This window comes from Colias croceus, chromosome Z, assembly GCF_905220415.1.
Source record: "Colias croceus chromosome Z, ilColCroc2.1".
Classification (NCBI taxonomy): domain Eukaryota; kingdom Metazoa; phylum Arthropoda; class Insecta; order Lepidoptera; family Pieridae; genus Colias; species Colias croceus.
This window is the reverse complement of record NC_059568.1, coordinates 4859832-4885366: the sequence shown is the minus strand read 5'-3', so window position 1 is coordinate 4885366 and position 25535 is coordinate 4859832. Positions and strand designations below refer to the sequence as shown.

The following is a 25535-nucleotide window of genomic DNA, read 5'->3' as shown; positions in this document are numbered from 1 at the left end:
AATGCGAATGTACACGTTATCACAATAATTTGCGGTAATACTGTTTGTATTACTTTGATATGAATCAGCGTTACTGGGCTATAAAGATTAACATTTCACACATCGTATAAATTAGATATATGAATGGCTGAATTTGTATTGCAAATGCATGGTATATTAACATAAAAACTAATGTACATATTGTAATCAATGCAATACTTATATGACTAGTCACTCGCCCGGGCTCTGTCTAGGTTGAACTAGGACCAAATCTTTAAAAACTTATTAATCCGGAGAAGCTTTCAATTCGTGTATCATTAGCAGTTTTTCAGTTTATCCATTATAAACAAAAAATAACTCTTACTAGTGTACGAATAAGGAATAAATTGTTTTAAATACCGACTAGATGCATGTTCTGAACTCTCTGAAAAAGAAAATTTCAGTAGAAAAACTTGCTAAATAATAATAACAGGAAAATATCAAAGAAAAAAAACTCAAGATGAACTCACGCCAGTTTTTAATTTTCTTCTAAAACTCAGGTTCATCCGCATTTGCATAAATAATATCGGAGAGAACTTTTAATAAGCAATGTTATGATGCATTGGTGTATAAAATTGTGCAACCTTTCTGCATCAAACTTTAAAAGACGTCTGCAAATGATAAGAATAGTCCATAACCAGACCTTCTCAGAGATTTCTATCGCAATGCTTCGAATTATCAGATTTCAGATGAAAGTAAATGTCTTCGCTGGTAAATACTCCCAAAGGAGGTAAAGTCATAGAGCAGATTTATCAGGTACTAGCTGCGCTTCGCGGTTTCACCCGCTTTGGCCTGGCTTTGCTCCTGTTCGTCTTATATAGCCTTCCTCGATTAATGGGCTATCTAACACCGAAATAATTTTTCAAATCGGACCAGTAGTTCCCGAGATTAGCGCGTTCAAACAAACAAACTCTTCATCTTTATTATATTATATTACTAACTTATAGTGTAGATAGATTATTTTCTGATTTAAAGGTAATTCTCAGTTGACATACAGGCTATTGACCTGACGATTGCATTGACGTGGATGCAATACGAATTGAGAATCGTGTGATGGACATTTTGCTTTTCTGATGTGTGGGTTGTGGATGTTCAATTACGTATGATATATGAAGGAGTTGTATAGGTGTATGAAGGAGATATCAGCTCTTAAAATTCAAAATATTGAAATATGATGATGAGGGAAATATCTGAAAATATTCGTTAATAGTGATTAATTTTGAGCAATTTAATATAGCAATATTAAGATTTATTTGCATGCTTGCATTTATTGTCCGCGGTGTTTATCGAAGGCTATTTATTCTCACAGATATGCTATCAAAACATCGGGTTTGAAATAATCATGTTAAATCCTTTATAAAGACAATTTCCTATTATAGACATTTATTTCTCATCGAAACGAACGATAATACGCAAATACATTTTTAGTGCACAGGTGAATTATAAAGCTTTTGTTCGAGAAACACCATCAAGTATTCCTCACAATATTATGCGGACTAATGTATAAGAGCGTATAAGAGACAATGTTATCTAAAGTTCTGATTATAAACCGATATCTTTTTTAACAAACTTGTTTCCATGTGAATAAGAAATTCTTTAAATTAATTTATTTCTTTTTATTAATTTCATCTATTAAATCGGTAAATTTAAGTATATTTTTTATTCCCAGGTCTGATTTTCGAGAAGGATTCCGATGAAGTACAGAACGCGTTCAAAACGGCCATGATGATGTACAATTCCAAGAAAGCACCAACCGAGTTTCAGCTTTACATAGACGTTATTAACACCGCTGATGTGTACAAGCTTTCGCGGCTGAGTAAGTATATTTATTTTATATAAACACTTTATAAAATAATTTTACAAAATAACATAGGAGGTAAAAAACAGGGAAACACAAAGCGTAGCATAAGTAATAACTTATAACTTATACTTTTTTGGAAGAAATATCTCCCAGGCAACCACGTAGTTATTGCTCGAGAATTAGAAGAGGTCGAAGGCAATAGTTTTGTTCAAGCAGTAAAAACTCTCATTACGATGATAAATATGGGCAGATACTAAATAATGGTATGACTAAAAAGTTTAAAGCAATTTATTGTTACAAAATACAAAGAGCATGCGTAAAAAAAATATTTTATTCTTAAAAAAAATTATCAATTTATATTTTAAAAAGTATCTATCGCCTTTGTAAGCACATTAATTCTTTTCAATAAATATGTACTTAATCCCGTAATATAGTAATGAAATATTCTGCCTACAGTTTCATTGTGATAACGTCCCGTAAATTAAATTCTTGTAGTGCTAATTAATTTTAGATGCATATTATAGCAGGCTTGAAATTGCGGTTTTTGAGTACCCCATTGACTGTAGGTGTTAGACGATTAACAGAATCAATAGCAATGATATTTCAGTAATTACGGCAATATTAATCGATAGTTCAAATACTACTGTTATGATTAAAATTAGAGTGCATGTTAGTTTTAACGTTTACCGGGATAGTTTAGAGAAGGAAAACATAGCGAAAAGTGAATGTGTAGGCATCTTTATAAATGGTATGAATTCTTATTTATTTTACATACTCTATTATTAAATATAAGAGTTTTTTTTTGTGTTGAATGGTTCATGTTTTCATGGTATGTTTTTTAATAACTTGTTTAAAATTGGGCAGCAGAAAAGGCGATATTCTGCTATTATATGCTATGCTGAAAATAGAATGTCATACATAAAGTATTCACTATAGAATAGATTAGCTAAAACGAAAATGATGTATCACATTCAGAACTAGAGTAGAAAACGCGAAATAATACAGAACTTAATGAAACGGACTTAAAAGTAATTTACGTCACGAACTTTATATTGTATTATTGAATTTTGCTCTCGAGTTTGTTGAACTGTAATTAATCTTCTGTTTAGACTTTTGTCGAAACACCTCGAAAGGATGATTTATATTGCATTTTATTTACACTCGAATACAAAACATTTTGAGTTGAGACATTCATTGTCGACAGAAACAAGGAAACTTTTTGCGCAAACAGACGTGACTTGCGCTAATCGTAATGTCGTATGAAATTTGAGTTATCGCTAACGAATTATATCAGATTTTTGTTTACATTTAGATACAACGTTCATCAATCAACGAATCTTTCAGTAAAATTTTAAGTATAGAGCAAATTTTTTTGAATTCGTCTTTTTTTTAATTTTTCACTGCACTGTATCATAATATTATAATTATTTAAATATAATAATACTAATCTGTAAACATTTCAATAATTTCTCATTTCCAAATATATAGTTATATATTTGGAAAGTAATTTACTTAATGAAGTAGGTATATAAATAAATATTACTTAGTTCAATAAAAATAAAAATTTCAAAAGATTTCGTGAAAAAGTTCACAATATTTTTTACAAATCAACGTATTAATATCTATACAACTGTCTTCAGTCATAAACGCGGTAAAGTATTTCATAACGTTATACGAAATTCCAATAACCTTAATTTATCTGCTGTCTTTAGCACGAAGTATTCCTAATTAATTTCCTGCAATAAATATCCAGCAACAACGCTGCGACCAATAATCTGGATAGCATTATTGGCTGTAATCAGCTATTACGGGGCTATGATTGGTCCTCTTTAAGATATACCTATAATATAGCCTGCATCAACATTGCCATGCAGAGTAAGGTTTAAATTACAGAATTAAACTTATACTAAAAAAATGTAGTAAATCGCGTATTAAATCGACAATAGGTATATTTTTAACAATTCAGTAATCGCAACATTAATATTAGTGAGTTTCAATTTCATACAATTAGCACAACGAAATACGTCCCATAAGATAAACTAGAACGATTATTATTATCAATTATACAATTCGGATTCATGTCACGATATTGCCAATAATAATAACCAGATGTTAGATTCCAAAATGATTGTATTAGTATCGATTTGTATACTGTTAAAGATATTGGATTGTATGGGACAATGGTTGGACGCCTACGGCATACTTAGATAATAATCAAGACCCCACAGGGTATCGTTTTTGCGCACAATCATAATTTAGCTTCATACTTAGGGCTTTCTCTTAAATGAGATTTATTTTTAGGTTAGCCAATAGCTCCCAACTCACTTCATCTCACAAATAAAATTACGAAACCCAAATATAATTTCTCCCGAGCCATGTACTTACATGTTCTAGGAAAAATCTTGTCACACACAGATTTTCTAAACCTCTCACAATTTACATACGAATTTTCTTTAAACCGAAATCTATTTCACATAAGAATACATCGGAGGGAAATTTCCCTCCTCCAATTCATAAAGATAACGCAATTTTAAAGCGAGAAGCCAAGTTTCTTTGCGGTGTTCTCAACGAGCGCTTCATTTAAATGCAACACGGTGATATCTTTTTATTTTGCCCCGTCACGGTGGACTGATCAAAACACTTTGAGCTTTGAGAGTGAAATCCCTAACTGCCCTATACTTGTCCCCTCTTTCACGCTTCCACAAAGAAGCATTCTTTTTGTCCGTCACCGCCGTTATAAGATTTGCAGCTATTATCTACTCTATTATTATGCGCACTTTGATGTTTATTTTTATAGACATCTCGAGCAATATTCTTCATAGAATGTTGACATTATTACGTAGATTACTTATCTATTTTTAACGGGATGTTACGATGGTGAGGAAAATTCTTATTTATGTCATGTTTGTAATCACTTCTTTTTAGGAAAGCAAAAACAAAATTATATATAACATTATCTAGGTGCTATCATTAAAATGCGACTTTCATATCTAGGATTATTAAGGCATTATTATAATCATGTCCAACAATGTAAATTTTTTATGTTATTTAAATTACAGGGACGTTAAAAAGTCTTACAAAATTAATAAAGACACAACGATACGACAAAACGAATAAGTTTGTTTTAATATGCATATAGATTGTAAAATATCTCTATATGCGTAGGTATAGATTATTTTAAGTAGTAATGGACAAGTAAACAACAACGGCTATAAACATTTTCTTTCGTAAACATTTTTTCCACAAGTATATTTCAATCGACACCTTAAATGTACTATTACCAGCTGTATTCAAATCGAAGGAAGAGTTTATGAAAAAAATACAAAGTTTACGCAAACTTTAATATCGGGGATCTTTAAAAGAAAGTTAAACAAACTCGTTTACAGCGAAATATGGCTGTATTTCGGTATTTATGTGTAATAAAGGCGAAAAGATCAAAAGATGCGGATGTATAGTGTTGGTGTTTAGTGAAGCCACCGGCCTCTCTTTGTATGACTTTAATACGAACGTTGAATGCTAATATAATCCATTTTGATCGTTATATTGCAGTTTTATTTTGTCTGTTAAGCGTTTTTATAGCTTTAAGAAAAGAAGGAAATTAATTTAAATTACAGAAATAAATTTCTGTAATTTTCTAACTTTGCTTATTTTCACTTAGCTTTTAAACCTGGTTTAATATCACTATTCAAACATTATTTTTGAATGCTAAGTTGCATACCTTCGTTTGTTAAAATTTCAAAAACTTTCGCAAATTTGAAAACAAGTAAATTGCAGTAAAATGAAACTCATGAACCATAGATTTCAGCTCATAAGTATTGACCCTATTAAACGACAAAATACCAATATATTTCATATGATTATAATTTTAATATTCGTATCCAAACAATACACTAACATCTACTTTGACCTCAATATGAAACATTCGTAAACTTAATCAACGAAAGAGAAACGCTATTTTCCTTTTTCAATCCTTATTTTTGATAAAGCTGCTTGTTATTACAATAATACACTACATTTTATATTGTATCTCTTTTATTTTAAGCTGTCCTCTTTTTTTACATTTATCGCAACATGGGTATACATCTATTCTACGCAAAAATTAAATATGTTTCACAAAATAAATACATAATTGATTTAACCACGGTAAATATACACAAAGTATAATAAGTAATAATATTATATTTATTGACATGAAGCCTATTGGATAATTTATATTCGGGTGGATGGTTTTGAAATTCAAAATAAAATGATTTGCAGTGGATATTCAGTTAAAAAAGCCGTTTACATTCGTAGTATAAACAATTTTCACAAAAATATAGTAAAATAGAAAAAGTCGGCCGGTGTTAGATGTTAAAGGCTGGCCCAGATCGTATACAAATACTGCTGACGGGTATTCTAGTTTTTTTTTTGTTTTTTCAACAGATCAAATAGGTAAAACTTTGGTACGAAAAATTTACAAATATCTAAACATTTGGAATTCCCAAAAAAATACATTGGCTATATTGCAACTGTATTTTTGCGTAAAGCTCGCGAAAATCAGGGGTATTCGAAGACTCGTTTTGGCACAATTGAGTTGCACCATGCATTCAAACGATGTAATAAATATAATTAAATTATATTTATTTTCTTCCTGTATCGTATAATCTAACTGCAATTCAATGACCATAATTAATAATTATTTTAGAAAATATAACGCATGTAAACGAGTATCTACGCAACATTTGCCAAACATACCTTTTAAATTAATGTTTCATGTGTTTCTTTACCCACAATGCTTTGCAAACCTACAATTCCAATTCTTCTCCATAGATACTGCTTTCCGAATCGGTGGTAATTGTTAAAAATATGTAATGACTATTCGAAAGTGCTTCTAAAAGAAGGCTAATTGAATAAATAAATGTTTGAGTTTGAGTTTGAATGGTAAAAATCTATGAATCCCTTAATTTATATTTTGAGATTAATTTGAAAACTGGTTGAAAATTCCCCTTTTTTAGGTATTACACCTTCTTCCACATTCACTTGGGGCGTGACCTTATTTACGCTGAAAGATGCAAACTCCAACTCAAACTGAAGAAAGATTAAACTCAAGAATATTGCAAACACCCACGTACTAAAAAGTTTTTAATTGCAACCTTATGTGGCCTCAACTAGTTAGGTATAGTTTAATTAGACGTATTCGCAAAGTCTGTAAAAACTCTTCATCTACGCGTAATTATGGCCTACTTTCACGAGTATTTTGACCGTTTTTGTAATTAGGTTTTCGAATTTATTTAGTTAGTTTATTCGAGAGTATTTAATTTAATTTTTAACATTGTGCTTTTGCGGAAAAGTTACATATTAAAATATGTTTATTAGTTTGAGTGCGTACAATATTATACATTGTAGTTATTCTGTATAAATATTGATATCAAGTCTATCCATCGCAAGAAGCCCTAGAGCTTATAAAGTAATATCACGTAATAGGTATTTCAGAAAACCATTTACGTTAAGACAATACGTGATACATACTGATATGTTAAAACTCGAGGACATATCAACTAAACAAAAACACATTCGCTTCTAAGAAATACCGTAAATTGTTACAAATACCAACAAATCTCTACAAAATCTTATCGGAACGTTCTAGAGTCTTATATTAACGTTTCGATTTTATTTCACCAAAAATACGTTACGAACCTAATTCGGGTGTCCTCTGGGGACCGCGTTTCTAACTTCTATATAAATTCCAATGTAAAGGCTCGTTGTTTTTTATCATTCATTGTTTCGTTCCCTATTGTGAAATAGAGTTGCCCAAATTGCATTTGAGAGCAACAGGTAAACTGTATAGTGTACAGGTGACGGATTTGAGTTCATTGTTTTCGAGTAATTTGAAAACGTCAGAATAAATTGCTTTTTTAATGCCTGGAGAGGCTACTGTGTGATCAAAAGGATTGCTTCTATAGGTGACGCTCGGAATTGGCTTTGCTGTGATGACACTCAAACTTTCATAAACGCTTTTAACCTTTTTCAGTGGCAAAATGTATTCTTATTTGTTGATTTTGAGATGCTTTTACACCTATATCAAAAATATTCGTATATTATGTTCATTCCTGTGGTGATGTTGATTATGCCAACGATAAATTATCTTTATGCAACATTAAAAATATATTTTTAAAGCTCGAATAAAAACAGTACCTAGAATGGGTATGTAATACCTAGAGAACTCTAACTTAATACTTTCCTCGCTATTCCTTTAAAGAACGTTTCAAGTCTATTGTCAATGCTATCATGTATCGTTATTCCTCTCGTAACAAATATAATAAATATAAGTTCCTACACTTTAATCTTTCAACGTACGGCTTCTATAAGATCGAAATGTGATGCTCCTACGCTCAGTGGTTTTTCGTTTTTTGGACGTATACAAAAAGTGTACCAACCACGAAGTTTAACGCAGACCAAGCTAGAGGTTTTAGATCCTGCCAATCCATTACTGAGATTAGATTTATAAATAACAAACATACAAAAGTATGTATGTATGTAAAGTGAATGCTTTTATATACGATTAAACTATATTACAGTTGCTTATTTAACAGTAATATTCACCAGACCAGAAACTCTGAGAAGTTCTTTGTTCTAATAAGCAAAGATATATCCAACGGAATATAAATGTCGCAATTAATGACAACTGCTTTTACTAATATTGTATAGATGTATAAAGGGAATAACTTATAATATCAGCAGATTGCATCAATTTATCTTTACCGTCTTAAAATTAATGAATGTTATGCATAGAAACTATGGGCTGTTAATTATTTATTATGATTATTACCCAATCGAAATGTTGCCTTCTCGTCGCACCGATAAAAAATGTTTAATATGATGAGGTATAATTAAATAAATAAAAAACGCTATGCCTTCAAGCCACGCCCGTTGGAGTGGGGAGCGTGAGGTTTTTTCGTTACGGAATTTCTCGATTCGGTCCCTGCGCTCAAGGCCCGCGATAGAAGCTATGCAATAGCTTAACAATATTTAGGAGTTAAATGATAAATGAAATAAGTGAATGCTAATACTCTCATGCTGCTCTCCGAGCGCAACGCACTATATAAAACTTTGTTACAATAGAAATTAATAAAACATCAAAATATAAATTGTTCTCTAAAGCCACATATCACATTTCAAGTGTATCGCCCTAAGAACTAGAACATAAAAATCCACAGAACCGTCATTACACATAGATGAGCTTTGATCAAGAATCTGCCGTTCGACATTTTAAATGAGGCCTCACGATTCGCCCTATCCCAAATGACAAACTGACGCGAATATTTCACGTTCGTTAAAGTCGCTGGTTAATTCGAACACATTTGAATATCGAATGTTTGAGCCCGATTTTTCCTAGTCGTGAATCGAAATTAATGAAGAATCATTATTGGGAGATATTTCGTGATTATCTCTGTTTCTACGCAGTGGATTGTTATATTGGATAGATATTTATTTTATTGTGTTCTATTTATATACTGTGTTGATCTAGTTATATAGACTAAGTTTTTAATTGCGAGATATACACTGAAAGGTTGTATATACAATTCAAATTCATAGTGTTTTTTCTCAAGTATGAAGAACTTGGAGAAAAATCTGTCTTAAAAAAAACCTATAGCCACCTTAATTAAATTTCAGGAATGTTATTTTTATCTCTTAGCTATTACGCACCAATAACATAATGGTGAACAAAATGTTTTTATAAATTTAATATTGAATTCAAAACACGTCTCAAACTTACCATATCACTTTCACATCCTAAAATTTACCTACAGCACAACTAAACAATTACCTATCTATGAAAGTAACGCTCTTTGCAATCCAAGAATCTTATTTGATTACAGTGGCAAGCAAATTGGACATGTGATTTGGCGTGCGTACGACATACACCCACAATACCTCTGTCACGAATTGTCACTTCTGTCAAATACTCAATCCAGAAGCAATTACGTGACGTCAGAGATATCTAGCTATTCAGAGGTCATCTAGTTTGTGTTTTGGTAAATAAAATGGATTCAAATGCAATAGAAAGTCAATTATTCATGTTTGATTGTATATTATAAGATTTTATAAATTAAACTATTTCTATTGCGTTAAGATTTTTAAAGAATAGAAGTTCAAAAAATGCAACCTTCACGTTTAATAGTTTCAAAATAATATTCTCCGGAATAAGCTTTAGGCTATGCCAGCAGTGTATATCGCCATGAGACGAATTATCCTTCTATCTCAGTTGATTTTTAAATCCTTTATAAATTCAGCATACCTAACATTTTTAAGTAATTTTAGTATCTATATTCAGAACAGAGAAAAATTTCACCATAATCAAACTTAGTACGTTTCGATGATACTTTTTCTGCACTCAATGTCAAAAGGATTCTGCATGATGAATGAAAAATCCTCCCAATTCTTAGAACTAGTGGCTTGTTAGCGATTTCTCAAAAACCCTGCCTGTATATGGAAAGAAGATCCTTATTAGAGTTGGGAATAAACTTGAGTGCATACACAAATTCTTTGTGAACTTAAAATCAAACTTACTGTAAGGCAACCAATGCAGTATGTTTCAAACAAGAAGAATTGCCAAGAAACACGACCGTTTTTCATTCCCAACAAACTATATTTTCAGATCCATTTTTATCTACAACTATTAAATCATTAGGTGCCTATTTGAAAATGTTAGCCGCATGACAAACTTTCCCCCTTATTATCCCACAAGTATACTACTTTAATAAGGTCAATTAGAAATAGCTATTCAATATAGAACCAACGGTAAGCAAGAGGTCTTAAAATATAAAATCAGCATATAATATTTCGTAATTCCAGTACAGTTTACCTGGAAAGCTGCCAGGCTCAATTTAATCTTTGTACTTCTCGTTGTGGTCAATTTCCTTCCTTTCGCAAGTTTCATATTCTCTGGAGTTTGTGTAAAATTAAATTCATATCTTCCAAGGACGGTAAGTATATATGATGTACCTTTTCATTTTTTGTACTTCGTACACTGTGATAGTATATTTCAAATAATTTAAGAACCTGTACAGGTTAGGACACACAGTCTTATAATTCGCTAGCAATATAAAAAGAATAGGTATCTAATAAAATTATCTACAATTTCTCCGTACATATATTAAACCTACACCTTTGATATATTCATGTAACTATCAAAATAGAGAATTGAGAAGTGGGTGTATACAATATCACTTCACTAAAAACTTCGAAACAAACTTCTTACTCATTAGCGAATAAATCACTACCTAAAACTTGTACCAATTAGTAATACGACAACAAACACCTTGCACAAGGTCGTATATCTAATCACGAAGGCACAAGGACTAATTTTGAACAAACTTCACCAACATTCCGATCTTCGCTTACTGTTAGCGATAATTTGACAACTTCAAAGTATCATTACGACACTTCAGATATTGAACAGATGTTGCTAGTGCTGAATAAATGAGACCATAGAGTTTGGGGTCAAAGCATGAAGTTGGGTGCGAAACTTTAAGCCGCTCCAAGGAACCATTATCACATGATACGGAATTCGTAACCCCATTTACAAAGCTTATATTAAAAATATAAATACTCAGAAAATACCAAGATTTCTCAAAAGATAAAAATTTGGTTTCACACAATTCCACTTATTAATGTACGCACTACGCATTCCACATGGAATATTTGATTCAATACAAATCTAGGTCACATTTCTCCCAAATAAACATTCCGGGACACTTAAAAAAGCCTAATAAAATCAAATTCGTGAAACATTATTCAGGAGTAGGTATGTAATTTCACGGACCTTTTATTAGATGCTTCATACAATCGTACCTCGAAAGATAAACATCGGTTAAAATACGTTAGGAGAGGAAAAAAAACCTCTCCCGTTTTCTTTCTATTAACAATTCACTTGTGGGTTTTTGTGAGGAATATTGAAAAGAGGTCGGAATCATCTTTCCTACCACGCACGCATTACTGCTCTCAGTGGTTCCAAATATTGTGGGATCGTCCTGTTGAAATATGGATGCGGTAATAAAAAAAAGCAAACACACCCGGTGGCCGCAGGGGGCTCATTGCTAGCTTGGTCACGTTTGACCACTGAAAGCCCCTCCAAGAGTCGACCTTACATTCTTGGCAATTGGTCACATAACGAGATAGCAATGCCTTCTGGATTATGTTTGTCCAATAGCGTAAATTGCTCGTTTTAAGAAAGTTAATCGTTCTTAATCATTGATTGCAGGGAGTCTTTTATAACAAGCTGTCCAACGTGGTTAGTCTTTTATTAAATAAAATCTTCTTGTGGGATGCTGATGCATTGCACATCTGTTTCGTGATTATTTAATGATGAAAACTTTCGTCCATGTCTCTCCAGTATCTTAAAGACGAAATAAAATTACTTGTAAATCGTTTGCACTAATAATATGCATAATTTAAAATTAAGTAAGTAATACTTAGAACCAAAATTAATAAAGAAATAATAAATACACATATACCGCCTTTAAAGATACAAAAGGTTACTTGATGAAAATGATTAAAACATCCATTTCACAGTTCACAAATAGGTATAACTATACTTATAATGAAAACTATTATCTGAATAACGCAATTCAATGGCTACTCATATTCTCTAATCAGGCAGGCACTTAATATTCTCTATCGGGCTCCAATAGAAAATCCGATATAAAAAATATTTTTATTTGTAAACGCTTCCCGTCGATCGCGTCAATTTAAAATTGATTACGTTTCAAACATAAAAATTCTATTTTATTATCTCGTCCCCATAAATCTTTAATAAAAAAGTTAAATATGTATTATATTTATTGCTAACAACTTTCTGGTTGTACAGGGTGTTTTGCTTCAAAAGTTCTGTAATTCCGTTCTTTTGGAAGTAATTTAAAAGAGAACGATTTTTAAATTACGTTCACGGTGTTTTTTTGCCCTTTGTATTTAAGATTATCTCGCAAACAATAATGCATGTGTATTATTGTTTGCGGGATAATCTTTTATTTGAGTGAAGTGTTTATGAATCGCTCCTAATAGACTTTAATGGCTGTTAATAACATGTGTGTGTGTGTGTGTGTGTGTGTGTGTGTGTGTGTGTGTGTGTGTGTTTGTGTAATAGTGCTGCTTGTATAGTTACAGTGGACATTTAAATAAATAGATTTTCTAATTTTTTTTTTATTTAATGTACAAAAATGTAATGTAAAAACGCGCTCAGACACATTTTCAAATCCATATCTCTCCTAAAAACGGCGTTTTAACAAACACTTTACATTGTTCTAAATCAAACAATCATTACAAGGAGCACCCTGTATTTTCAGATATGACTTCAGTAAATGTTGACACAAACTCAAGATATCCGAGCCAACAATTTACACGCCCGAAATTTGTTTGATATGGGAACTAGTCCACGCTATTCGTGTCATATTTGCTGAACAATCTTTTAGTAATACGATTCAATCCAGAATCTTGTTAGACTTGTGTTTATTTATTTACATTGTCGGAAAGTTTGTAAAGAGGACCATTATATTGTTGCAAATATTTTAACAAACCAAAAACTGTATCAATCCCTTCCTATAGAGACAGCTATACAACAAAAAATCTATTTGCTCGTTTTAGTTTGCAATGCCAGAGCCAAATAATAAATAAGCCTATTAAAACTAAAAATTAATAATTTAACACTAACTATGAATTATTATAAGTTTATTCATAAATTATTATGCTTTATTAAACATACCCAAACCCCTCTATATTAGCGGTTCAAAATTGCAATCGAAGTACAACCAGACATGAATTTAACTTTTAAACGTAACTCAAAAGCCGAACATTATGAAGTCTCGTATAAAACCGCTGAAAATAAAAACGCGAATCACTTTCATTTCTCAAGATATATTAAGAAGACGCGAGGTTCATTGATTTCGGATTACGGACTCAAAGTGCAGAGTATTAGCGCGCTGTAAATCAAATGCAGTAACCGTCATTCATTCTTAGACAGTTTTATACGTTACGATTCGATATCGTTCTAACGATATAAATCGTAAATTTAAAAATATAGCTGAAGGTAGAATGTAGAATCGCTTCTTGGATAGGCTGCCAAATTGTTATAAATCGTTTATATTAATTCTTATTGCAAAAAAGCTTGACATTAAGAACAGCCCAAATTGGCGTATGAGTAACGAAATCCATTACACTGAATTTTTTACACGATCCTCTTTTATTGGTTTTATTGTTGATATTTGGACAATTACAAGGAATCGCAAGTTTTAATCGGATTTTTCTACACTCGTTATTGCCCAGTGAATGCTATTGACGAATAATATAAAACAACCTCAAATCGTATCGGACCGTGTAAAACCGTTCCAACTCCATAGTACTTTTATGCTTCCACGCCGAGTTCAATATTCGATGGTATGACAACGAAGCTCGAAAGCTGGATAATTCTTCTTGATAATTCACATGTAAATTCCCTTTGAGCAGTAACTGTGCGGATGTTTTGATGTAGGATTGCGTTTGGAAGTTTATTGTGCTAACTGTAATCAATTTGATAATAGTTCACTAATTTTAGAGAAAAGGTTATACCATATAAAAGGTAAAAGGTTAGAGATAAGGTTATAACCTTATACCTTAAAACTGTGCTTAAAACAATAATAATACATAAAATACTTTTTGATTTTTTTTTTTCTTAAACGGAGTAACGCACTTCGTCTTATAATATGTTAAATGTACGCTTGTAGGCTACATTTGCAATTAGTCTTTATTTAATTTGTATTATAGTTTTTAAAATAAATGAAATACATTTAAATTATACCTACGTTAACGAACCAGCTATAGAGTTTAATATGTTAATAATATAAGTATTATTCAAATATCTCAATTTATTAGTGAAGTGACTGAATAAAATTGATGATTGAATTTTGTCGATTTAACGGAAATTAAGGTGATAACGATCCTTTCTTGTCAAAATTTATGTTTAATTCTAATTTGACCTTTGACCTTCACTGCTTATGAAGTAATTTTACAAATTCATCTTATAATTAAAAAAATAAAATGGTTATTACTATTACTTAGTTTTAAGAGTTATTACTTATTACAATAAAACTTTAAATGACAACTATAACAAGAATAAATTAATTATAATAATTATAAAATTTGTCATTATTTTAGTTTGCAAAAGGTTTCCTGAAGTTAAACAGGAAAATATTTTTGGATACAATAAGGCGTATTCAAATGTGCAAATTTATTATTTATTTGTACAAAATATTTTTAAAAACACTATTCGCTATATATTTTCAAACCCAAGGTACATTGCGTCCAAATGGCCCACTCACAAGTAAACGTCAAATTAAAAAGAACAAAGTAAATTAGAATTCATGTATGTAAAAAATAAAATCCACTGCAAATACCAACGAAATACCGAACTGTGCTAAGCTTCTGGAATAATGGTTAAAAAACTTTTGCCGTTTTTTCGGCAATGCCCAGTTTCGTCACTTTTTCCAACCCGATAATGCTGGCTTAAAAATAAACAAAACGTCGGGCCTTTTTTGTGCGTCCAAGCAAAATCTATTGAATAAAAATGCTCATTATAAATGTAAATGTTTTTGAGAGTTTTGGTGAAACAGCGTAGTATTTGTGGCTTTCTAAATCGTTTAGATTATGTGTAATGAATTTAATCGTTCTTTGATGTCATTTACAATACTTGTGTACTACAATATTTATTCCTGTTCCCTCATTTACTTCTTCAACTAATTCTGCAACACATTTGCCAAGACTCTTCTATCTATAACACTTTAACCACTCCTAAAGAGATTTTAACTCCACTTTATTTACAGTTTGCAACCAGTACACCCGCGGTGCCGTGGCCATGCTCGGCTCCGTGCCTTCGGACTCCTTTGATACTCTCCACTCGTATGCCAATACGTTCCAAATGCCGTTCATCACGCCCTGGTTTCCTGAGAAGGTAAGACTTTATTTATTTCCTTTATTTTTTATTATTATCAATCTTGAAGTAAAAAGGTTTGGGATAAAGGTAAGGTTTGGTTCATCATATTTATATTTAGATTAGTTCTCAATAAAAACGGGAGAAAAATATCAGTATTAAATTAAAACACAAGTTTTCAATGAGTGCAATTCTTGAAACGAATAAATGGAGGTATTTAGTTACTAGTTACTTTTTAAAAAGAAAAAGCATTCGAAACGACTGTGATTTTACTCTCAAATACCAAATCTGACTTTAAAATAATCGCCTCGCCTAACCCACACTCGCCTACGGGCTACGACATCCGGCAAGCCAGAAATCCAAGCAACTCTTAATTTTCCAAACGAAACACAGAGTACGTGTCAAGATTCAAAATGGCTCCACTTGATACATGACGTATTCGAGTGTTAAATCAGCAAGACGTTAGTTAATCGGAGCGATCTGTTGCGGTGACTTCAATTACCAGCGTCCTTCAGTGCTGAGCTATTTCGTCGAGCTCCAGGCCTTGGGTTAACAAATGGTGTGGGAATCAATCTCTAATAACGAAGCGTGATTTTGATAGTTATCGGGGATTATGGGAAAAACTTAATTGGCTTGTTGTTTATACTGAGACGAGCAGAATATAGAGGAGTTGTTTAGTAACGAACCAATTATAAAGATATTAAGAATTCATTGAGGCTCTTTGCTATTCTGAAAAACAAGTATTTATGTTGAGAGTTATTTCGTAGTTCTGATTTTCTGATTTTTCTTATTGCTCCCTAGTTAGTACGGATAAAGAGCCACTTTCATTCGGCATCTTAAATCGAATCCTATCAGGAGTTATTCGTCCGTGCCTTATTAAAAAAATCATGAGGACTGTCCAGATACAACAATGGATTTTGGTGATTCAAATGAATTCAATTTAATTGAATCAAATTGATATTGTAGCAGAACAAACCCATCAATGTTATGTGGCGGCTTTGAAATGTGCCAATGTTCAATTACCGCGTATAATAGCGACAAAAAAATTATGTAATAGGTACTATGTAAATGTATAAAAGATAGAGCACGTATCTTCTCTCCTCATCCTTCCCAGTCAATTCTTCCATTATCTCCATTTTTCATTTCCTATGCATTTGCAAAGGTCATCTTACCATCAGGCGACCCAACAACTCCGTTGCCTACAATGTCACAAAAATAAAAAAAATAGATAAAAAAATATTTTTCCTCCCTACCAAAGAAGAAGTCTTTGGCCAGAATTTCTAAAATATCCTAAACACACTTCATAAGCGTTTCATAAATAGAGACTTCATTCTAAGTAAAACCGGGTTAAACGCAAATTGCAGCAATAACTGTTGCCTCGAATTCGATTTGAGCGTTGTAATTAAACTATTCAATAATATCATTGAATTAACCAAGATAAAGCGAAGTAGCCTATTCAATTATTATATTTACTTTAGAGGAAACTACATTCACAAATACGCAAATGAAGGTAATTTACTATTTACAGTGCAAGCTTTTGAACTTAATTTATTCAACTTTCATAAACTTATTACATGCGCTAAGAACAAAGACGTTCCATGAAACATATTTGGTGCAAGATAATTAGTGAGTTTTGAGATTTCGTTCGCAAAAACGAATGCGTTGCAGAATGTATTTAAACCATCTACGAAGTAACTGGGCCATTTCGCTACCATGTGAGGAGCTTATGTATGCGTTTCTCGTACATTGATATAATAATATGTAACTTTTTACATAGGTATATTTACAATTAACTATCATAACTTAATTTTTGTATTATTGAAAAAATTTTCGATAAAAAATGAAAATAAATTATTTAAAGATAGAAATGACAATTCCTTGTAATATGTGAGTAATTTTGTATATTTAAGGAATTGTTTTCTGCTTCTATTCTGTCTTATGCCTTCACGAATAACGAGATTTTTATTGCAATAACTAGCTTACCGCCCGCCCGCGGCTTCGCACGCTTTCTCTAAAACGATTTGAGATTTAAACTATTCTATCTCTTAAGTTGGATCGAACCGCACATGGTGTGCGAATTTTATTATAATCGTTTAAGTGGTTTAGGAGTCCATTGAGGACAAACATTGTGACACGAGATTTATATACATTAAGATAGATAGTGAAAATTACATAAAGTAACCAACCATTGTTTAATATACATATGGATTTCACATAAACCGTCTGTTCCCTGCTTCTGTATTGGTGTAAACCAAGCAATAGAAGTTAACTACTGTAGAATTATACGGACCATTTCATCGGTAGATCACTAGCCTGCATCATTTGCTACGTACATTTGTGATAACGAGTACCTTTATATCAAAACTAGCGGTCCGCCCCGGCTTCGCCCGTGGTACATATTTCGCAATAAAAGGTAGCTTATGTCCTTTCTCGGGTATCAAAATATATCCATACCAAATTTCTTGCAAATTGGTTCAGTAGTTTAGGCGTGATTGAGTAACAGACAGACAGACAGAGTTACTTTCGCATTTATAATATTAAGTATGGATAACGTATTTGTGTTTTAGTGTATTTCACTTTCTGCTCGTAATGAACATGAATTATTATTAAAACCGTGTGGATTGAGTGTTAATTGTTCATATTTCTTATATTCTGCATTTTAATTTGATAAGGTTTTAACTTGAGGAGTAGGCGCGTACTGAAATCAAAATAAGACGGAGACTATTTCAGACAGTTCCAATTGCATATCTGTGTAATATATTTGGAAAAAAATATACGCCCGTCATTAATACGTCTTTAGTTTATGAATTCAACCAATAAAGTATACACGCAAATTGTTGCAATAAATATAGTCGCAACTCGCAAGTATCAATAACTCAAAGCTTAAACCTAACCTTTCATTACTTCTCCAATCCTGTCCGCGACACTAGTTATTTGAAAATTAATATCAGAAAAGATCAGAAATTCACTATCTCTTCGAAAGGATGTTTTCTAGCGCTAGAAGCTACAGCTTATTTATATAGTTCATCTTGTTTTATCCTCCGAGATTGCTTGGTAAGTAGAGCCCTGCTTCTATAATCCAATCATTGCATGCAGTTAACTGTAGGTATTTTTTAATCATGGCGTGTTGGGACCTATAGCGTAATTAACTTTAAATTAAGTAAATAAACGGTTTTAATACGATACTAGCAGTCCGCCCTGACTTCGTCTGTGATACATGTTTACGTTTTCTCTCCATAAGGACCATCGTCGTACTTCAAGGAATATAATCATAAAAAAATGATATCGGTTCAGCCGTTCTTGAGTTTTACGCTTACCAACACATTTAGGGATTCATTTTTATTATTTAACAGATTATACTTAATACCAAGCATTAAAATAATTATTTAGTAATTATAATACCTACTTATCACCAAACAGCTAATTTGAACCTTTTTTTATAGTGGGGAAATCTTCCAAAGATACCCACTGCCCCCGGGGAAGGAAGCCATGACTAAAACCCCACTGTGTTCCGTCGAGCCGCTTTAATGATGGGGCCGCTTGTATTGGTTGGAATTCTTCCGCGACCAGCTAATTTGAGCCTGCTTATTCTATATTATCTAAAATTTTTATTAACCCGTATTCCCGAGTAAATCCATGAATATCGAACAGCGAATATATCCAAACAAAATATGCTTTATGGGCCTGGTATAAAACGACAGCGAAGACGAAACACTTCTGTATCCTGAATAATGTATACAGTTTGAATCTCGATGCCAGGTTAATGTTATTCCGTTGATGTTACCGGGTTACTGCATTTCAATAGTACGAATTACACTCTTAAAGCTAATCTAGAGATACAATACAAAAATGTTAAACTTCAAACAAATTATGGTTATTATCGTTGGGTAAAAAAATAATTTCTGTTACAATCGCTTAGTAATAACATGTTTTATTTCATTTCGTCTCAATACAAAATTGTTTCTGTTAAACCGATCTACGACAAATTAAAAACTTCAAAATCACTTGAATATGTATGTAGTGATAAGTATGATTACGATACCGATGGTTCACTTACATCGATTACGTAAGTTAGTTTACTTACTAGTACATAATAATTAAAAACTGTATATTTAGTGGGCGTTGTCTCTTCAGCCGTTCGTTAGAGGAACGTAACTTTACTATAAAATTAAAAAGGATTTAAAAATACAAACCGAAATACCTTTAAAGTAAAATGATTCCTCATTTCCTGCATCGTCCGTAAACCGTTTGTAAATATTCGACACGCTACAAATTAAATTCTTGAACAGCATTGAGCTAAAAATAATATTACACAAAAATTCCACACAATATCTTACGTTGTGCCTTGGCCCTAATCAATACACAGTATTATAGACGTTAAAGATCAAAGAGAACGTTTTAGTCAAAATTAAATTTCACCGGGACTCAGATAAATTGTGTCATTAAGAAAAAAAGGCAGGGGCAAAAATGCTTTCACATTTGCCCTTTAATGTTTTAATATTGTCATAATCTTTTCTGAAGCTCGTTTGGAGAGCGTCGAGTAGTTAAGGGAATTGTGGTATATTGGTTTATAAATTCGCTTTTTTTGTACACATAATTTGTAATGAATAAAAAATATTGTTAACAGAATTCTTCGTGAAAATAATAAATTTGGGATAAAAAATAAATCAGATTATTTCATTTATATTTAGAATGTGTTTTTTGAGTAATAAATTACATAAATGCCATGCGCTCAATAAATCATCATCATACTATTTGTACATTGCACATTTTTTGCACACCGACGCTGTTCTTGTGTCGTGTGTTTGTATTAAAATTATTTATCCATCATGTAAATTAATATTGTTTACTGTTGCTTTAAATAATTCGTTTCGCGTTTAAATATATAAACGTCTTCCAAAACACGCCTTTTCCAGGTATGTTGTTTCCAATAATGTGGAAGACATCTTCAATTTTTAATTATAATATTCTGGACAATCTCAGCCTAGCTTCATCTAACATTGTTACATCTATGGTCTTTCTATGGTACAAAATCGTTTTCAAAAAGCTTCTCTCTCCGACCATTCAAAGTCACCCTACGGCTATCTAAATATAATATACCCTCAAATTGTTACTATGGTATTAAACATTTTAACATGTCACAGTAGGAACCGAGGAACCTAGAAGTGTGAATTAATATGATGTAGATTTTAGAAGTACAGCTTGCAATGTTTCGTAAATTTTAAATCTTACTCAAAACTTTATAATAGTCTTTTTGTATTTACTACAACCGGTTTGAATTAACTATTGTTCAAAAAGATACTCGATATCTGAGTGATATCTATCACTTAATAAGCTGTTTGTAACATACTTTTCGTACTGAAAAAACATCATAATATACCTACTTATAATCATTTAGAAAACGTATAATTAAACTGAATTTACTACGTGTATAAATCAGCCATGCATCAGGCTTCAGCTTATTGTAATTAAGTAACTTGTAATTGACGTAAATTCGTTAATCACTCTTATGCATTTATCACGCGTTTAATAAAAGCATTGGGTTTATCCGAGTAATTAAATTTACATTATAATAATATGCTGTTATATTAATTCTGGTATTACCAGTAAGATCCTGAGCTCTGACATTCCATAAATATGTTTCTATCTCTCATCCATACTTATTAATATTACTTATAAAGCGAAAGTAACTCTGTCTGTCTGTTACTCAATCACGCCTTAACTACTGAACCAATTTGCATGAAATTTGGTAAAGATATTTTGATACCCGAGAAAGGACATAGGATAGGTCTTTCCGTTAGCCGTTCTCGAGTTATGCGCTTACCAACACATTTTGGGATTCATTTTTATATTATAGATTAGTAAAACCTAGTGTGATTATAATTATTATAATAATATGTGGTAAGACTCTACTATTTTAGTAAGATCTACTTACACCCAGCGCTACATATTAAGAAGGGTACAAAATGATTTTTGCATCCATATACTGAAAAATACAACGCTGAATACGCAATATACTGAAGACGCAATATACTGAAACACATTATCTAAAATATTATGTACGATAGTATAGGAAGCCTTCTTAATTTCCAATGACGATTTTTATTCAGATCTAATAGGAAAGGAAGTTATACCTAATCAGTAAACGCACTTATAATCCACTTAACAGTCTTTAGAACTTCCAACTTCCTCAGATATAAAGTTTAGAAATATTATCACGTGCGTAGAACTAATCGCGTTGTGTTCGTGCCATTCTAGTAATGTACTCAACTCGTTACACCTAAAAACTGACTATAATTTTAATACAACATGCATTCAAATAAAATATAAAAATTTACTCCAAGTTTACAATTACTACACCGATATCTTTATTTTAACTGGACTCCAAAATAAAAAAAATCTAAGAAGTTGTAAGACCCTAATTTTTTTTTGTTTATTTTTTTTATTAAAACATATAGCAGCATGTCAAATATCGTAATATTTATTTTGGTTTTATTCATTCATTTATTTTTTTTTCGAAAAAGTACAATTTCAAATCTATATTTGATACATTGTTTTACAAGAATCTGATTTACCAAAAAAACCTATTGACAAAAATAAATATATAAAACATGACCAAATGTCCGCTCATTCTATTATTTTTTGTGTAAACTATTTTAAATGCTGAATGCAAACCAAATACGAAGTTTCTGCTTTGTATAGATTTCTGTTTATTTGGACCTAGTTGCGTGCTGATCAGCGGCCATATTGTAAACGCTTAATCAAAAGCAAACACTATGTTTGGTAAATTGATTCGTTTGAATATTATATCATCTTTTAGAAACCCTTTGCACAGTTGAAAAATATATTATAGTAGCTTTCCACCTGCGGCTTCGCGTTTTCAAAGAAAAACCCGCATAGTTCCCATTCCCGTGGGATTTCCGAGGTTAAACCTATCGTATGTGTTAATCAAAGTTACCCTCTTTATGTGTGCTAAATTTCATTGTAATCGGTTCAGTACAATCTGCGTAAAAGTGTAACAAACATACATCCATCCTCAAAATCTTTCGCATTTATAATATTACTAGCTTACCGCCCGCGGCTTCGCCCGCTTTCTCTAAAACGATTTGAGATTTAAACTATCCTATCTCTCAAGTTGGATCGAACTGCACATGGTGTGCGAATTTTATTATAATCGGTTAAGTGGTTTAGGAGTCCATTGAGGACAAACATTGTGACACGAGATTTATATATATTAAGATATTAGTAGGATAAGATAGGATAGGATTGTTAAATTATGTAAAAACTGTCAATTTAAATAAAAATAACATCGGCTGCTCCGAAGTAACAATACCTCCGTAAAAGCTGCCGCTATTAACCCTTAAATTGTCACCCCTAGATAACTTGTGTTTATAATGTCCAAATTTGGAGGATGTATTGGAATTAGGATAGAAAAGAGGAAAATGAAAAAAAAAATTAAAAATTTTTTTTTTTTCTATTGTTTTCACTATGTCACATAAAACGGACATTGCCAATTATATGTACATGTTCGAACCGTCACATATAATGGACATTGCACATTATTACTGCAACCGTGGTACATGAATACAATGCACTTTTTCAACTCGGTAATTCAAAATTATTATCTAATTATAATTATGGACGATCTAGAATATGCTTTTCAAACATCTGTCTTAAAATGTTGGTTAAAACTTTAACGATATCGTTAAAAATAATGGATTTTAAAAAACGATACTGCTAAAAATCACAGCCTAAGAATATGCTAAGAATTGGAATAGAAATAGTATTACATAGCCTGAGAATTTATCTAATACACCAAGAAAGTCCTCTTCCCATTTCTTATATTGTACAGATTGAAATGTGTTTGCTTCATCGTATGCAAAGAAGTCGTATACCATGCCTGAAGTACCAAAACTAACAGGAAATTTAAATCGCTTTTTTTGGATTCCTTGGCATATATTATATCCATTTTCTGCCAGTTTTTTAATTTGAAAGGTATTATTATTTAAATTTTCAAACATTGGTTGGTATTTCTGGTAAGTAACATGATGCTGTGGCTGAAGAACTACTGAGAAGTAAGGAAGATTCATCTCGCACCTCATGTAATGGCTGTAATTCTGCAGCAATAATATTTTGTTGATGGTAAAAATTCTGACTTTTTGGGTTTTCATTGTGTCTCAAATCAATATGTCGTATAATTCCGAAGGTATGGTGTTGGGGGTAAATGATTGACACTGTTATCATAGTGAAATCACTCCTGTAGGTCTACATTTCCTTCGAAATCGACATCTCAACTCAACACTAGACTCTTCAGCTTCCGCCAGAGGTAGCGAGGGAATTTTTTATTGATTGCCAAGTCATGCTTCTGTAAAATATAATAAAAATAGAGAAAAATATATCAAAATGATTCCGTTGAAAATGGAGGGCCTTATTGGCAACGTCCGTTTCATAGGACATGTGAAGAATACCCTAGTATATACTCCAAGTTGTCAACGTCCGTTTTATGGGACATCGTATATAAACTAATATATGTATACAAAATATTGTAAAATATGTAAAAATTATGTCAAAATACTATACTTACAATCGTATTCTAACAAATAATATAACATTATAAGCAAAATAGCCAAAATACTTACAGTTATTATCAATTTTATCAGAAGAGTCAAGAGATCCGTTTTTTGCAATTTTCAAATGGTCACCATTCGCGACTGTACATGGCTTTGGTAAAAAAACCTGCATGTACGCGAAGGACATAGCTAGTTCCTTCCCAATATACCGATTAGCGAAGCTTAGGTCTGCCATAACAGCGCCAGCACGTGTGTAAATACTATGTCCTTTATAACGGACGAAATCAATTTAAGGGTTAAAATAACATTTTTAATAATAGCCCTCTAAAATTTTCATAAAAGAAAAGAATAATTATTTGCAATTCCCACGTTTATGGTGTAATATTTTGTTCAAACTAAGACATTTTTTATCGCGAAAATTTCCTTAAAATTCCCGAAGTGAGCACTCGGTTGATGACAATACTTTTTTCGCGTTACTTGAGCTATTGCCTTGAGAGCATTGACGGAGACTGTATTTGCATAACTTAAATATTATTGTAGTCAAAAACGACGATCGATAGACTGGTTTTATTATTGTGTAAACAACATTTATTTAAGTACAAAAAAGTATTGCATATTTAAATAAAATAATAAAATAAATGTTTCATCTGTAGTCTCCTTTTTTTGTTATCTGTGGTAAATCATTGATAGCGTTCCACAGACAGCGCGTATTTTTTTAATTTAATGCAATTATCAGTAATAGTTTTCAGATAAATATTTTTAATTATTTATTAAATTTAGCTGAAAATTTACTGATAATTGCTACACCAACACTATGTGTAATTTATTAAATCAATCGTAAGTATGTAATTGCATATTATAATAATCAAATTTTCATGTGACGTCACATTCTGAAGTTAAATTGGAACGAAGTTTGTATGGTTTTTATAAAATTAAGTCTGCTGCGGAAAGATCGAAGAAATAAGATAATATTTTATTATAAATATTATGTTTTTTTCCGCCCGTAACTCAAAAGTTTTGATCGGAGTGAACTTCATAAACATCACAAGCAAACTTTTTAGATTTCCATAATATCTGCATTTTATTAAGTATTTTAATTCAAATTTAATTTTCTCTTAAAACTAATTACGTAGAGACTATCTTTATATAAAACTTATTTTATTATTAAGTTAGTATAAAAATATTACACATTGTAAATTCTAAATAG

The 25535-nt window shown here is 31.6% G+C and overlaps 1 protein-coding gene across 1 annotated transcript in view; it reads left to right on the top strand.

The window, feature by feature from the left end:
* The window catches only part of LOC123705280 (glutamate receptor 1-like), a 152510-nt gene that overhangs the window by 67045 nt on the left and 59930 nt on the right, over positions 1–25535 (top strand). The window contains exons 3-4 of the mRNA XM_045654000.1: positions 1688–1834; positions 15652–15779. Of these exons, the coding sequence (XP_045509956.1) occupies positions 1688–1834; positions 15652–15779 (275 nt within the window). The remainder of the gene's footprint in view (positions 1–1687; positions 1835–15651; positions 15780–25535) is intronic.